The sequence below is a fragment of the Ranitomeya imitator genome, chromosome 1 (genome assembly GCF_032444005.1).
Source record: "Ranitomeya imitator isolate aRanImi1 chromosome 1, aRanImi1.pri, whole genome shotgun sequence".
In the NCBI taxonomy this organism is placed as follows: domain Eukaryota; kingdom Metazoa; phylum Chordata; class Amphibia; order Anura; family Dendrobatidae; genus Ranitomeya; species Ranitomeya imitator.
Genome location: NC_091282.1, coordinates 53709932 through 53725294, shown reverse-complemented (window position 1 = coordinate 53725294; position 15363 = coordinate 53709932). Strand labels below are relative to the sequence as shown.

General features: G+C 44.2%; 1 protein-coding gene across 3 annotated transcripts in view; it reads right to left on the bottom strand.

The window, feature by feature from the left end:
* The window catches only part of CTIF (cap binding complex dependent translation initiation factor), a 280974-nt gene that overhangs the window by 138726 nt on the left and 126885 nt on the right, over positions 1–15363 (bottom strand). For all 3 annotated transcript variants that reach the window (XM_069746637.1, XM_069746645.1, XM_069746629.1), the window contains one exon: positions 4841–5140. In XM_069746637.1, coding sequence (XP_069602738.1) covers positions 4841–5140 — 300 coding nt within the window. The remainder of the gene's footprint in view (positions 1–4840; positions 5141–15363) is intronic.

The following is a 15363-nucleotide window of genomic DNA, read 5'->3' as shown; positions in this document are numbered from 1 at the left end:
GGAAGGAGCACTGTTTTACTTTTTCAACGCAGAATTGGCTGGAATTGAGATCGGACGCCATGTCGTGTTTGGAGAGCCCCTGATGTGCCGAAACAGTGGAAACCCCCCAATTATAACTGAAACCCTAATCTAAACACACCCCTAACCCTAATTCCAACGGTAACCCTAACCACACCTCTAACCCTGACACACCCCTAACCCTAATCCCAACCCTATTCCCAACTGTAAATGTAATCTAAACCCTAACCCTAACTTTAGCCCCAACCCTAACTGTAGCCCCAACCCTAACCCTAACCCTAGCCCTAACCCTAGCCCTAACCCTAACCCTAACCCTAGCCCTAACCCTAACCCTAGCCCTAACCCTAGCCCTAACCCTAACCCTAGCCCTAACCCTAGCCCTAGCCCTAGCCCTAACCCTAGCCCTAGCCCTAACCCTAGCCCTAGCCCTAACCCTAGCCCTAGCCCTAACCCTAGCCCTAACCCTAGCCCTAATGGGAAAATGGAAATAAATACATTTTTTTTTATTTTTCCCTAACTAAGGGGGTGATGAAGGGGGGTTTGATTTACTTTTATAGCGAGTTTTTTAGCGGATTTTTATGATTGGCAGCCGTCACACACTGAAAGACCCTTTTTATTGCAAAAAATATTTTTTGCAATACCACATTTTGAGAGCTATAATTTTTCCATATTTTGGTCCACAGAGTCATGTGAGGTCTTGTTTTTTGCGGGACGAGTTGACGTTTTTATTGAAAACATTTTTGGGCACGTGACATTTTTTTATCGCTTTTTATTCCGATTTTTGTGAGGAAGAATGACCAAAAGCCAGCTATTCATGAATTTCTATTGGGGGAGGCGTTTATACCGTTCCGCGTTTGGTAAAATTGATAAATCAGTTTTATTCTTCGGGTCAGTACGATTACAGCGATACCTCATTTATATCATTTTTTTATGGTTTGGTGCTTTTATACGATAAAAACTATTTTACAGAAAAAATAATTATTTTTGCATCGCTTTATTCTCAGGACTATAACTTTTTTATTTTTTTGCTGATGATGCTGTATGGCGGCTCTTTTTTTGCGGGACAATATGACGCTTTCAGCGGTACCATGGTTATTTATATCTGTCCTTTTGATCGCGTGTTATTCCACTTTTTGTTCGGCGGTATGATAATAAAGCGTTGTTTTTTGCCTCGTTTTTTTTTTTTTTTTTTCTTACGGTGTTTACTGAAGGGGTTAACTAGTGGGACAGTTTTATAGGTCGGGTCGTTACGGACGCGGCGATACTAAATATGTGTACTTTTATTGGTTTTTTTTTTTTATTTAGATGAAGAAATGTATTTATGGGAATAATATTTTTTTTTTTTTTTCATTATTTTGGAATTTTTTTTTTAATTTTTTTTACACATTTGGAAAATTTTTTTTTAACTTTTTTACTTTGTCCCAGGGGGGGACATCACAGATCAGTGATCTGACAGTTTGCACAGCACTCTGTCAGATCACTGATCTGACATGCAGCGCTGCAGCCTTCACAGTGCCTGCTCTAAGCAGGCTCTGTGAAGCCACCTCCCTCCCTGCAGGACCCGGATCCGCGGCCATCTTGGATCCGGGGCTCGAGCAGGGAGGGAGGTGAGGAGACCCTCGCAGCAACGCGATCACATCGCGTTGCTGCGGGGGGCTCAGGGAAGCCCGCAGGGAGCCCCCTCCCTGCGCGGTGCTTCCCTGCACCGCCGGCACATCGCGATCATCTTTGATCGCGGTGTGCCAGGGGTTAATGTGCCGGGGGCGGTCCGTGACCGCTCCTGGCACATAGTGCCGGATGTCAGCTGCGATAAGCAGCTGACACCCGGCCGCGATCGGCCGCGCTCCCCCCGTGAGCGCGGCCGATCGGCTATGACGTACTATCCCGTCCAGGGTCAGATAAGCCCAGGGCACCTCGACGGGATAGTACGTCTAAGGTCACAGAGGGGTTAAGGGAATAGAAGAATCCAGGATATCTATAAACAGAAAAATAGTGAGGAAACACTTAGCTAGCCAGATGAAATTACACCCCAGAGTACTGAAGGAGATAGCAGAAGAAATTTTTGAACCACTCTCCGTAATCTTTGAAAATTGTTGGAGAACAGGAGAAATCCCAGAAGACTGGAGAAGAGCAAATGTTGTTCCTATCTTCAAAAAGGGGAAGAAAGTGGACCCAGGGAACTATAGGCCAGTGAGTCTGACGTGTATACCAGGAAAGATCTTTGAACAAATTATTAAACAACATGTATGTAAGTACCTGGATAAGAATGAACTGATTAACCAGATTCAGCATGGGTTAGTAACTAATAAGTCATGTCAGACTAACTTAATTTCCTTCAATGACAGAATCACTGACTGGGTGGATCAGGGAAATGCTGCATAATATATCTTGACTTCAGCAAAGCATTTGACAAAGTATCTCACACAATCCTTATTAAAAAAAAATGACTAAGTATGGGATGGACAAGGCAACTGTTCGGTGGATTCATAACTGGCTTAGTGATCGGACCCAAAGAGTGGTCGTAAATGGCTGAACATTCAGTTGGAAGAATGTCTCAAGTGGGGTACCACAGGGTTCTGTCCTGGGCCCTGTATTGTTCAACATCTTTATCAATCACTAAAGGTACTGTCACACTAGACGATATCGCTAGCGATCCGTGACGTTGCAGCGTCCTCGCTAGCGATATCGTCCAGTGTGACAGGCAGCAGCGATCAGGCCCCTGCTGGGAGATCGCTGGTCGGGGAAGAAAGTCCAGAACTTTATTTCGTCGCTGGACTCCCCGTAGACATCGCTGAATCGGCGTGTGTGACACCGATTCAGCGATATCTTCACTGGTAACCAGGGTAAACATCGGGTAACTAAGCGCAGGGCCGCGCTTAGTAACCCGCTGTTTACCCTGGTTACCAGCGTAAAAAAACAAACAGTACATACTTACATTCAGCTGTCTGTCCCTTGCCGTCTGGTTCCTGCACTGACTGCTGACCGTAAAGTGAAAGCAGAGCACAGCCACAGCGGTGAGTCACCGCTGTGTGACTCACCGCTGTGCTGTGCTTTCACTTTCACTTTACGGCCAGCAGTCAGTCAGTGCAGGAACCAGACGGCAAGGGACAGACAGCTGAATGTAAGTATGTAGTGTTTGTTTTTTTACGCTGGTAACCAGGGTAAACATCGGGTTACTAAGCGCGGCCCTGCGCTTAGTTACCCGATGTTTACCCTGGTTACCGGGGACCTCGGGATCGTTGGTCGCTGGAGAGCGGTCTGTGTGACAGCTCTCCAGCGACCAAACAGCGACGCTGCAGCGATCCGGATCGTTGTCGGTATCGCTGCAGCGTCGCTAAGTGTGACGGTACCTTTAGATGAAGGATTTGAGGGTACACTGATTAAATTTGCTGATGGCGCAAACCTAGGAGGGCTAGCAAATACTAGAGAAGCGAGAGAGAAGATTCAAAAAAACAAACTGGAGCAGTGGGCAGCAACTAACAATGGTTTTTAACAAGGAAAAATGCAAAGTACTACATCTGGGCAATAAAAATCAAAAAAGCATATATAGAATGGGAGGAATAGGGCTAAGCAACAGCACATGTGAAAAAGACCTGGGTATACTAATAGATCACAGACTGAACACGAGTCAACAGTGTGATGCAGCAGCAAAAATGGCAAATACAATTCTGGGATGTATTAACAGAAGCATACAGTCTAGATCACGTGAAAAAAACTTTTTGACAGTGAGGGTGATCAATGAGTGGAACAGGCAGCCACGAGATGAGGTGAGTTCTCCTTCAATGGAAGTCTTCAAACAGAGGCTGGACAGACATCTGTCTGGGACAATTTCATGAATCCTGCTTTGAGCAGGGGGTTTTTCATGAATCCTGCTTTGAGCAGGGGGTTGGACACGATGTCCCAGGAGGTCCCTTCCAACTCTACCGTTCTATGATTCTATAATGAACCTGCACTGATCCTGAGTTACATCCTGTATTATACTCCAGAGCTGCACTCACTATTCTGCTGCTGCAGTCACTGTTTACATACATTACTGATCCTGTACTGATTCTGAGTTACATCCTGCATTCTACTCCAGAGCTGCACTCACTATTCTGCTGGTGCAGTCACTGTGTACATACATTACTGATTCTGTACTGATCCTGAGTTACATCCTGTATTATACCCCAGAGCTGCACTCACTATTCTGCTGCTGCAGTCACTGTTTACATACATTACTGATCCTGTACTGATTCTGAGTTACATCCTGTATTATACTCTAGAGCTGCACTCACTATTATGCTGGTGCAGTCACTGTGTACATACATTACATTACTTGTTCTGTCTTATACTTTAAGGTAGGATTTATCGACAATGGAGACAATCACCATGCATGTCCTGCTTCTTCAGTGTCTGCAGTACTTGAACTAGTGATTTACATCCTACCTCCATACCAGGAACTGTTGATGTAGTGAAAACAAACTCCATCCTTACATTACGGGTGCTCAGCTAAGCTCTTAATGGAACGTTGGACATCCTCCTTTCCTAAGGATAATTTGGATTCTGTGCTATAATAATTCAACTATTTAAGAAAATCATTACTGTCCTTATCCGACCACGCCAGGTATGTTGCGATCTATGAACCTGAACCTTATATACATGGACGGTCCCTATGAACTACTCAATTATCGGCAGATGTTGGATCTCCAGCCGTTCCTCGCTCCCGTCTATCTGGACATCCCCTGATTAATCGGTTTACGTGCTTGTCTAAGGGTGAGATGAAGCTGTCATCATGGTGAGCTCATGGACGTCACCTCTCCCGTTACACGCAGGTACGACCTACCTGCAGCATGTTGAGCAGGAGACTGCGAAACTTGGTTCCTTCCACCATGAACAGGGCCATTTTGTCGCAGAGTTTGGCGGCGGTGTGTGCAAAGCTTCTGTCCGTCACAGCTTTCTGATAAATAGTCTTCACAATCTCCACTAACATCTCCTCGGAGTTGGCAGAGTTCTGGGCCTCCTCCATGAAGGTGGTGAGCTTGTAGTCCACGTCGCTGCTGTTGTTTCGCATACTGTTTAAGATTTCTATCAGTTTGTCCATTTTGGTCCTTTGAGGATTGGTGGACTCTACGGTGTATTCTTCCTATAAGCCACAGGAGAAAATAAAGCTATGTTACCATTATAACACATTGGGGCTCAACTTGTGTATTCTCTACTGAAAAAAAGGAGCAGTGGGGAGAAGGATTCTGCCTCCCAGCCACAGAAAAGACCATCTAAGCCCTGCCCCAGCTTTACTACACTTTTTCTTGCACTAGAAGAAGAGGGGAATGAAAATAATGAATTAACTGATCATTATTGTATGAGCATGGGGGAAGGTTTATGTTGCAACAAGCTGCCTACAAGCCAAAGAAGAGGCAATAGTATTCCCCTATTTTTACTACACTTTTACATGCATAAGACCACATATGTCGCCCTCAGAGTGATTACATTTCGCCTGCAAAGACGGGTACTATGTGCGGCCATTATACTGTATGGATGACTATATGGAGCCATTATACTGTAAGGAGGACTAGGTGGGGCCCATTATACTGAATGGAGCACTATGTGGGGCCCATTATACTGTATGGAGGACTAGATGGGGCCCATTATACTGTATGGAGGACTAGGTGGCGCCCATTATACTGAATGGAGGACTAGGTTGGGCCCATTATACTGAATGGAGCACTATATGGAGCCATTATACTGTATGGAGGACTAGGTGGGGCCCATTATACTGAATGGAGCACTATGTGGGGCCCATTATACTGAATGGAGCACTATGTGGGGCCCATTATACTGTATGGAGCACTATGTGGGGCCCATTATACTGTATGGAGCACTATGTTGGGCCCTTTATACTGTATGGAGCACTATGTTGGGCCCATTATACTGTAAGGAGCACTATGTTGGGCCCATTATACTGTATGGAGCACTATGTGGGGCAAAATATACTGTATGGAGCACTATGAGGAGACCATTTTACTGTATTAAGGACTATGTGGAGCCCATTATACTGTATGGTGGACTATCGGGAGCCCGTTATACTGTATGGACGACTATATGGGGCCCAATATATTGTATAGAGGACTATGTGGGGCACAATATACTGTATGGAGGACTATATGGTGCCCATTATACTGTGCGTTTGGGGTCACAGTTGGGGCATGGTGATGGGTCACCACACTTTGCTGGGGAGGTACAGTAGGGTCATCATACCATGTGTATGGAGAGTACTGTGGAGGAATTCCCTGTGGGACTATCATACTGTGTTTGGGTTGAGCTTTTGTTGGCACCATACTTTATTATCTGTATTTATGAATTCAAAGTTTTTTTTTATCCTTTATTATTACATACTTAAATGATGCCTTTGGGCCACATGTTTTTTACTGCCCTTACATAACGTATCATATTATTACAGTATGCCCCAGTTGTGATTATGCGCTAGTTTTATTCTAAAATCTTTTCGTTAAAATGTTCTTTGTTTGTGGGACAACCCTTATAAGTTTGTTTCCATGAAACAAGTGTCATTATATTTGATAAGGAAAAACCTCCTCAATTGTAGACATGTTTTTAACAAATATCAAGGTTGGCCAATGACCTTGTCCAAGTCTTTAATTTTGTGTCTCTGTGTATTGGAGTTTGACATCCCTACAGTAGACGATGATAACGATAGGACTTGTCTGATCATTAGTGTAAAAAGGGCAGGGGTAAGGTTTATGTAGCAGCAACCTGCCTCCCAGCCAAGGAAGAGGCAATGTCAGTACTCCCCCATCTTTACTACACTTTTACATGCACTAGAAGATGACAGTGATAAGACTGGTCTGGTCATTATTATAACAAAAAGCATCTTGGAAGATTTATTCTGCAGCAAGCCGCCTCCCGGCCAGAGAAGAGACAATGCACCGTATATGTCCTACCCCTCTTACACTGTGACATCCATATGAACGACAAGAGGGGTAAGAAAAAGACTGGACTTATCTGGTGATTAGTGTAATGGGGACAATGGGGAAGATTTATGTTAAAGCCTCCTAAGCAGAGAAAAAGCAACCCAACTAGTGACGAGTGAACGTGCTCGGATAAGGTGTTATCTCAGCATGCTCGTGTGCATAACCAAGTGACTTCGGCATGCTCGAATATTATGTTTGAGTCCCCGCGGCTGCATGTCTCACGGTTATTCGACAGCTGCAAAATACACGCATGGATTGCCTGTTTGTTAGGCAATCCTTACTTGAGTTGCAGCTACAAGACATGTAGAACCAGTGACTCAAACTTATTATTCAAGCACGCTGAAGACACTCCGTAAGCACCCGAGCATGCTCAGATAACACCTTATCTGAGCACGTTCGCTCATCACTACACCTAACCCATTCCCTTACTTACTATCCTTTTTCATGTGATTGCACTAAAGGAGGGGGGGGTGGAAAGATTAGGACTTTTCTGTCTATTGCTGGGAATAAAGAAGTGGGGAGAGGTTTCTACTGCAGCCAGTCAAAGGGGGAGAGGTTTCTACGGCAGCAAGCCACAGGGGGAAAGGTTTCTACGGCAGCAAGCCACAGGGGGAAAGGTTTCTACGGCAGCAAGCTACAGGGGGAGGTTTCTACTGCAGCAAGCCACAGGGGGAGAGGTTACTACAGCAGCAAGCCACAGGGGGAGGTTTCTACTGCAGCAAGCCACAGGGAGAGAGGTTTCTAGTGCAGCAAGCCACAGGGAGAGAGGTTTCTAGTGCAGCAAGCCACAGGGGAAGAGGTTTCTACGGCAGCAAGTCACAGGGGGAAAGGTTTCTATGGCAGCAAGCTACAGGGGGAGGTTTCTACTGCAGCAAGCCACAGGGGAAGAGGTTTCTACGGCAGCAAGTCACAGGGGGAAAGGTTTCTATGGCAGCAAGCCACAGGGGGAGAGGTTTCTAGTGCAGCAAGCCACAGGGGAAGAGGTTTCTACGGCAGCAAGTCACAGGGGGAAAGGTTTCTATCGCAGCAAGCCACAGGGGGAGAGGTTTCTAGTGCAGCAAGCCACAGGGGAAGAGGTTTCTACGGCACCAAGTCACAGGGGGAAAGGTTTCTATGGCAGCAAGCTACAGGGGGAGAGGTTTCTACTGCAGCAAGCCACAGAGGGAGAGGTTTCTACTGCAGCAAGCCACAGCGGGAGAGGTTTCTGCTACAGCAAGCAGCAGGGGGAGAAGTTTCTACGGCAGCAAGCAATAGGGGGAGAGGTTTGTACGGCAGCAAGCCAGAGGGGGAGAGGTTTGTACGGCAGCAAGCCAGAGGGGGAGAGGTTTCTACGGTGGCAAGCCAGAGGGGGAGAGGTTTCTACGGCGGCAAGCCACAGGGGGAGAGGTTTCTACTGCAGCAAGCCACAGGGGGAGAGGTTTCTGCTACAGCAAGCTGCAGGGGGAGAGGTTTCTACAGCAGCAAGCTACAAGGGTAGAGGTTTCTATGGCAGCAAGCCACAGGGGAAAAGGTTTGTATGGCAGCAAGCTACAGGGGAAGAGGTTTCTACTGCAGCAAGCCACAGGGGGGGAAGGGGGGGGAGAGGTTTCTACTGCAGCAAGCCACAGGGGAAGAGGTTTCTACTGCTCAAGCCACAGGGGGGAGAGGTTTCTATGGTGGCAAGCCACAGGGGGAGAGGTTTCTACTGCAGAAAGCCACAGGGGAGAGGTTTCTACTGCAGAAAGCCACAGGGGAGAGGTTTCTACTGCTGCAAGCCACAGCAGGAGAGGTTTCTACAGCAGCAAGCCACAGGGGGAGAGGTTCCTACTGCAGCAAGCTCCCTCTTAGTCCTGTTCCCCAATTCTTTGCCTACGCAGTAGCACTAAAGATTAAATCTCAATTATGGTATATGGGATTACATTTATTTAATCCAGAAGCTGCAACCATTGTCAGAAATTTAGACTGCTCTTGATCATCTACAGTGCAAACACATAAAAAGCTTCTTGGACTAGCCCCTGCTCTTTGTGCAAGTTACCAATATTTTACTTTAAAGGGATCCCCCCAAAAATCTGCTGGCCCAAAAGGTGTGCTCAATAATTTACACCCATGAAGGTTCTTAAGTTCCCATTGCCTCATTTCCCCAAGGTTCAGGGCTAGATCACATCCTCCGCCCGTCTTTGGCTCAAGAGAATTCATCAGAGTGTGGATGGGCATTTATTAAAACAAGGGATAAAAAATTAGAACATCTAATAGTTTTAGGCAGCGCATCTGGCACCTTAATGTGCAGCCTTTTCTGCCTCCAAATCAAATTAATGTTAATTGCTGGCGACTTTTCAGAAGAGTGCAAATGGGATTAGAAAATACAGATGCAGCAGGCGTCCTGGTAAATGATGGCAGGAACACAACCACACATAAATCACACCTCCGCTGCCCTGATGAGCGCAGCGGTCACGGCGTAATTAAAAGGAAATCGATGGGTTAAAAAAACGACCACAGTAAAATCTCACTGTCGAAACGCCCCCCCAAAAAAAAAAAAAAAGTGGCAAAAACACGACCCGTAAGGTTAATTCCCTTTCTCTGGCAATTTTTCGCTTTTGCACTTTTATTTTTCTTTTCCTCATTTTCTTCTAAGATCCAAAACTTTTTATTTTTCCTACAACATCGCCTTATGGGAGCTTGTTTTTTGTTTTTTTTTCTTCCAGGACCAGTTGTGGTTTTGAAAAGACACCATCCATTTTACTATGCAATGTAATGGAAAATGGAAACAAAAACCCAAGTGGGGTGAAATGGTGAAAAATAAGAATCCAGTTCCACCAATTTCTTTATTTTTTATGGTGTTCTTTGTGCAGTAAAAATGACCTGGAAACTTGATTCTCCACATCCGTACCAAGTTTGTATTGATTTACCGTTTTTATATTTTAGTAGACAAAAAATGTCAGAACTGTGTCAAAAAAAAAAAAAAAAAAAGATATTGTTTGGTTCGCCATTTTCTGAGACCGATAATTATGACATTTTTCCAATGATGGAGAAGTGTGAGGACTTTTATATTGTGCGGCCAGCCGTAGTTTTTATTGGTAGCATTATTGGGGTATATTAAGGCCATGTTCACACAATCCTTTTTTTAATGCGGAACCGCCGCGATTTTGCCGCTGCGGGTCCGCAGCTGTTTTCCATGCAGGGTACATTACAATGTACCCTATGGAAAACAGGAACTGCTGTGCCCACATTGCGGAAAATCGCGAAAAAAGCCGCGCTGAATAGCTGCGGTAAAAAAGAAGTACCATGTCACTTCTTTTTGCGGAACTGCAGCGGTTCTGCACCCATTGACCTCCATTGTGAGGTCAAACCCGCAGTAAAACCCGCACACGAAAAAAATATCTGCGGGTTTTCTGCGGTTTGTGGTGCAGGACCGCTGCAGCAGGAAGTGCGTGGGCGGAGTGTGGCTGCCCCCCCGTGCCCCAATCCCACACCCCCATGCTCCGATGCCACCCCCCCGTGCTCCGACGCCCCATCCCCCCGTGCCCTAATCTCCCCCCCTTATACTTACCGGGCCTCCCGCTGTCCGTCCGTCCGTCTTCTCCCTGGGCGCCGCCATCTTCCAAAATGGCGGGCGCACTGCCGGCCGGCAGATTCGTTCCAGGCATTTTGATCACTGTGATAACCTCACAGTGATCAAAATAAAAAAAAGGTAAATGCCCCCCCCCCCTTTATCACCCCCATAGGTAGTTAACAATAATAAAATAGAGAATTTTTTTTTTTTTCCCTCCACTACAGTTAGAACTAGGATTAGGGTTAGGGGTAGGGGTAGGGGTAGGGTTAGGGTATTTTCAGCCATTTTAACCCTGAAAAAACTTCCTAGAAAACACACAGACTCTGCAGAGAAAACTGCATAAAAAACTGCACTAAAAACCGCATCAAAAAACGCACCAAAAAGCACCAAAAAACGCACCTGCGTTTTCTGCCAAGAGCTGCTGTTTTTAGTGCAGAAAAAACAGCAGGGAAATCAGGAACGTGTGAACATGGCCTAAACATTTTGATTGCTTTTTATTAAACTTTTTTGTTCTTGAGGGAAGTGCAGCCAACAAAAGGAGAGAAAAAAAATAATTTGGGGAATTTTTTCTTCATTTCCGCCTTTAAATAAAAATATTATATTAGCTCTCACGAAAATCAATAATAGAAACTGGTTAGCTGCTCTGCTGATGATATTCTTGTGCAGTCTATTAATGCATTTCGCAGTCATCCGACTTCATCAGGACACATAGGGGAATTACTTTTACGGTTTTTCCAGCCTCCTTCAATTAGTGACAGAATTTGAGGAAAGGGGGCATTTACATTTTAGCCATTTAGGTTTAGTGAAAAGAAGGGCTGAAGAGCGATTTAAACATATTTTTAACAATGATTCAATTTTATTTATTTTTTTACATTTTTTAAAGTAGGGGACTACAGTCACCGTGTAGGACCGCCCACTGGACTCTTAAGCGCATAATCATCAGATAATTAAATGAATAAAATACAGGTTTTATTGAATCTTTTCCCACAAAACTATATGTCAATCTGCTCAGCTCCTTCTCTACCCCGGTCTGCCCCCCAAAAAAGAGCTGGCAGTGTGTGTAGTGAGTGCTGCCCTCCGCAGGACGGCACATTATTCATACCTGATAAGGTCTGTCCTGTTTTAATCCGTGGCTATTTTTTTCTCTTTGATCTTCAGGAAAAAAGACCCCCAACTACTGTGTTTTAGGCAGCCCTCAAATCTAAGAAGCATCATTGTCAAGAGCTCCCTGTCCTCCCCAACAGCTACAGGTACCTTTCCCTGCAACCAGAAAAAAATGTAAATCCTGTCCATTTATAATGACCACGGACAAGATAAAGATCCCCAACTCACATCAGGACTACAAGATCCCAGGTACTTTCAGCTGCGTCACTTCTAATGTGGTGAACCTAATTATATGTACTAAATGTTCAACTGGGGGTCTGTATGTGGGGGAGACAGGGCAGAAACTGAGAACAAGGATAAATTCTCACCGCCATGCAATAAGAGAAAAAAGAATGGATCTACCTGTGGCCAAACATTTCTGTCTCCCAAATCATAACATTATGGACATGAAATTACTTGTACTAAAAGGTAACTTCAATTCGCAGAAAGACAGGAGAATCTGGGAATATAAACTGATGACGACCTTTGACACTCTGCAGGAATGAATGTGTCACACGGATTTATGTCTTTTTACATCAACTAAGGAACTTGCCCCTCAGACCATGTGGGGTCACCACAACAGAGACCCTAACCACAGGACAATAAAACAATCCTTATCTAAGAATTGGCCCAATATTTATGGACGTAACTGTTTATCACCCATGGTAATTCTGCTTCATGTCACCTGGCTTATCCATGGTTTTTTTCCCCTCTTTTTTTTTCTATACTATGTTGTGCATAAATATGTGATTCTTCAGAATTTGTTTTAGTCTTTGCCTGATGAAGAGACGTATGTAGTCTTGAAAGCTTGCAATTTGTTACCATCTTTTCAGTTAGCCATTAAAAGGTATCAACCACTGAGGACTCTCAATTCTAAATAGTTAAGGACCTGGAATTTTTCCGCTTTTGTTTTTTTTTCCTTCCTTGTTTCAGGAGCTGTAGGTTTTTTGTTTTTTTCATCTACATTTCCGCATGTGGGCCCGCTTTTGTGTATCGAGCTGTAGAATTGAATGACACCATCCACATTAAAATGTAACGTCCGCAAATAAAAATTATGTAATTATGCAATTTTATTTTTAGGACATCCATTGAATACTCAAAATAACATGGCACCACGATTCTGTAGGTCAGAACGATTTCGGTATCAACATACTTTTAGTTTTCTTAGTTTAGTAAATTCAAAAAAGTTCATTTTTTTCTCATTAATGTTCACTCTGCACCCCATCTTGACTGAAAAAACAGAAATGTTGTGATTTTTGCAAATTTATTAAAAAATAAAAAAATGAAATATCACATGGTTATAAGTATTCAGACCCTTTGCTCAGTATTGAGTAGAAGCCCCTTTTGAGCTAGTACAGCCATGAGTCTTCTTGGGAATGGTGTAACAAGATTTTCACACCTGGATTTGGGGATCCTCGGCCATTCTTCCTTGCAGATCCTCTCCTGTTCCGTCAGGTTGGATGGTGAACGTTGGTGGACAGCCATTTGCAGGTCTCTCCAGAGATGCTCAATTGGGTTTAGGTCAGGGCTCTGGCCGGGCCAGTCAAGAATGGTCACAGAGTTGTTCTGAAGCCATTCCTTTGTTATCATAGCTGTGTGCTTAGGGTCATTGTCTTGTTGGAAGGTGAACATTCGGCCAAGTCTGAGATCCAGAGCACTCTGGAAGAGGTTTTCATCCAGGATATCTCTGTACTTGGCCGCATTCATGTTTCCTTCAATGACAACCAGTCATCCTTTCCCTGCAGCTGAAAACACCCCCATAGCAAGATGCTGCCACCACCATGTTTCACTGTTGGGATTGTATTGGGCAGGTGGTGAGCAGTGCCTGGTTTTCTCCACACAGACCACTTAGAATTATCACCAATAAAGTCTATCTTCGTCTCACCAGACAAGAGAATCTTATTTCTTATAGTCTGGGAGTCCTTCATGTGGTTTTTAGCAAACTCTATGCGGACTTTCATATGTCTTGCACTGAGGAGAGGCTTCCATCGGGCCACTCTGCCATAAAGGCCCGACTGGTGGAAAGCTGCAGTGATAGTTGACTTTGTGGAACTTTCTTCCATCTCCCTACTGCATCTCGAGAGCTCAGCCACAGTGATCTTGGGGTTCTTCTTTACCTCTCTCACCAAGGCTCTTCTCCCACGATTGCTCAGTTTGGCAGGACGGCCAGGTCTAGGAAGACTTCTGGTGGTCCCAAGCTTCTTCCATTTAAGGATTATGGAGGCCACTGTGCTCTTAGGAACCTTGAGTACTGCAGACATTCTGCTGTAACCTTGGCCAGATCTGTGCCTTGCCACAATTCTGTCTCTGAGCTGTGAGGTCTTATATAGACAGGTGTGCGCCTTTCAAAATCAAGTCCTATCAGTTTAATTACACACAGCTGGCCTCCAATGAATGAGTAGAACCATCTCAAGAAGGATCACAAGGAAATTGACAGCATGTGACTTAACCCCTTAGTGACAGAGCCAATTTGGTACTTAATGACCAGGCCAATTTTTGCAATTCTGACCACTGTCACTTTATGAGGTTATAACTCTGGAACGCTTCAACGGATCCCGCTGATTCTGAGATTGTTTTTTCGTGACATATTGTACTTCATGTTAGTGGTAACATTTCTTCGATATTACTTGCGATTATTTATGAAAAAAACGGAAATATGGCGAACATTTTTAAAATTTTGCAGTTTTCAAACTTTGTATTTTTATGCCCTTAAATCAGAGAGATATGTCATAAAAAATAGTTAATAAATAACATTTCCCACATGTCTACTTTACATCAGCACAATTTTGGAAACAAAATTTTTTTTTGTTAGGGAGTTATAAGGGTTAAAAGTTGACCAGCAATTTCTCATTTTTACAACACCATTTTTTTTAGGGACCACATCTCATTTGAAGTCATTTTGAGGGGTCTATATGATAGAAAATAATGAAGTGTGACACCATTCTAAAAACTACACCCCTCAAGGTGCTCAAAACCACATTCAAGAAGTTTATTAACCCTTTACGTGCTTCACAGGAACTGAAACAATGTGGAAGGAAAAAATGAACATTTAACTTTTTTTTGCAAACATCTTAATTCAGAACCATTTTTTTTATTTTCACAAGTGTAAAAACAGAAATGTAACCATAAATTTTGTTATGCAATTTCTCCTGAATACGCCAATACCCCATATGTGGGGTTAAACCACTGTTAGGGCGCACCGCAGAACTTAGAAGTGAAGGAGCGCCGTTTGACTTTTTCAATGCAGAATTGGCTGGAATTGAGATCGGACACCATGTCACATTTAGAGAGCCCCTGATGTGCCTAAACAGTGGAAACCCCCCACAAGTGACACCATTTTGGAAACTAGACCCCTTAAGGAACTTATCTAGATGTGTGGTGAGCACTTTGAACCCCCAAGTGCTTCACAGAAGTTTATAACGTAGAGCCGTGAAAATAAAAAAATCGCTTTTGTTTACACAAAAATGATCTTTTTGCCCACAAATTTTTATTTTCACAAGGGTAACAGGAGAAATTAGACCACAAAAGTTGTTGTGCAATTTCTCCTGAGTACGTCGATACCCAATATGTGGGGGTAAACCACTGTTTGGGCGCACCGCAGAGCTTGGAAGTGAAGGAGCGCCGTTTTACTTTTTCAATGTAGAATTGGCTGGAATTGAGATCGGACGCCATGTCGCGTTTGGAGAGCCCCTGATGTGCCTAAACAGT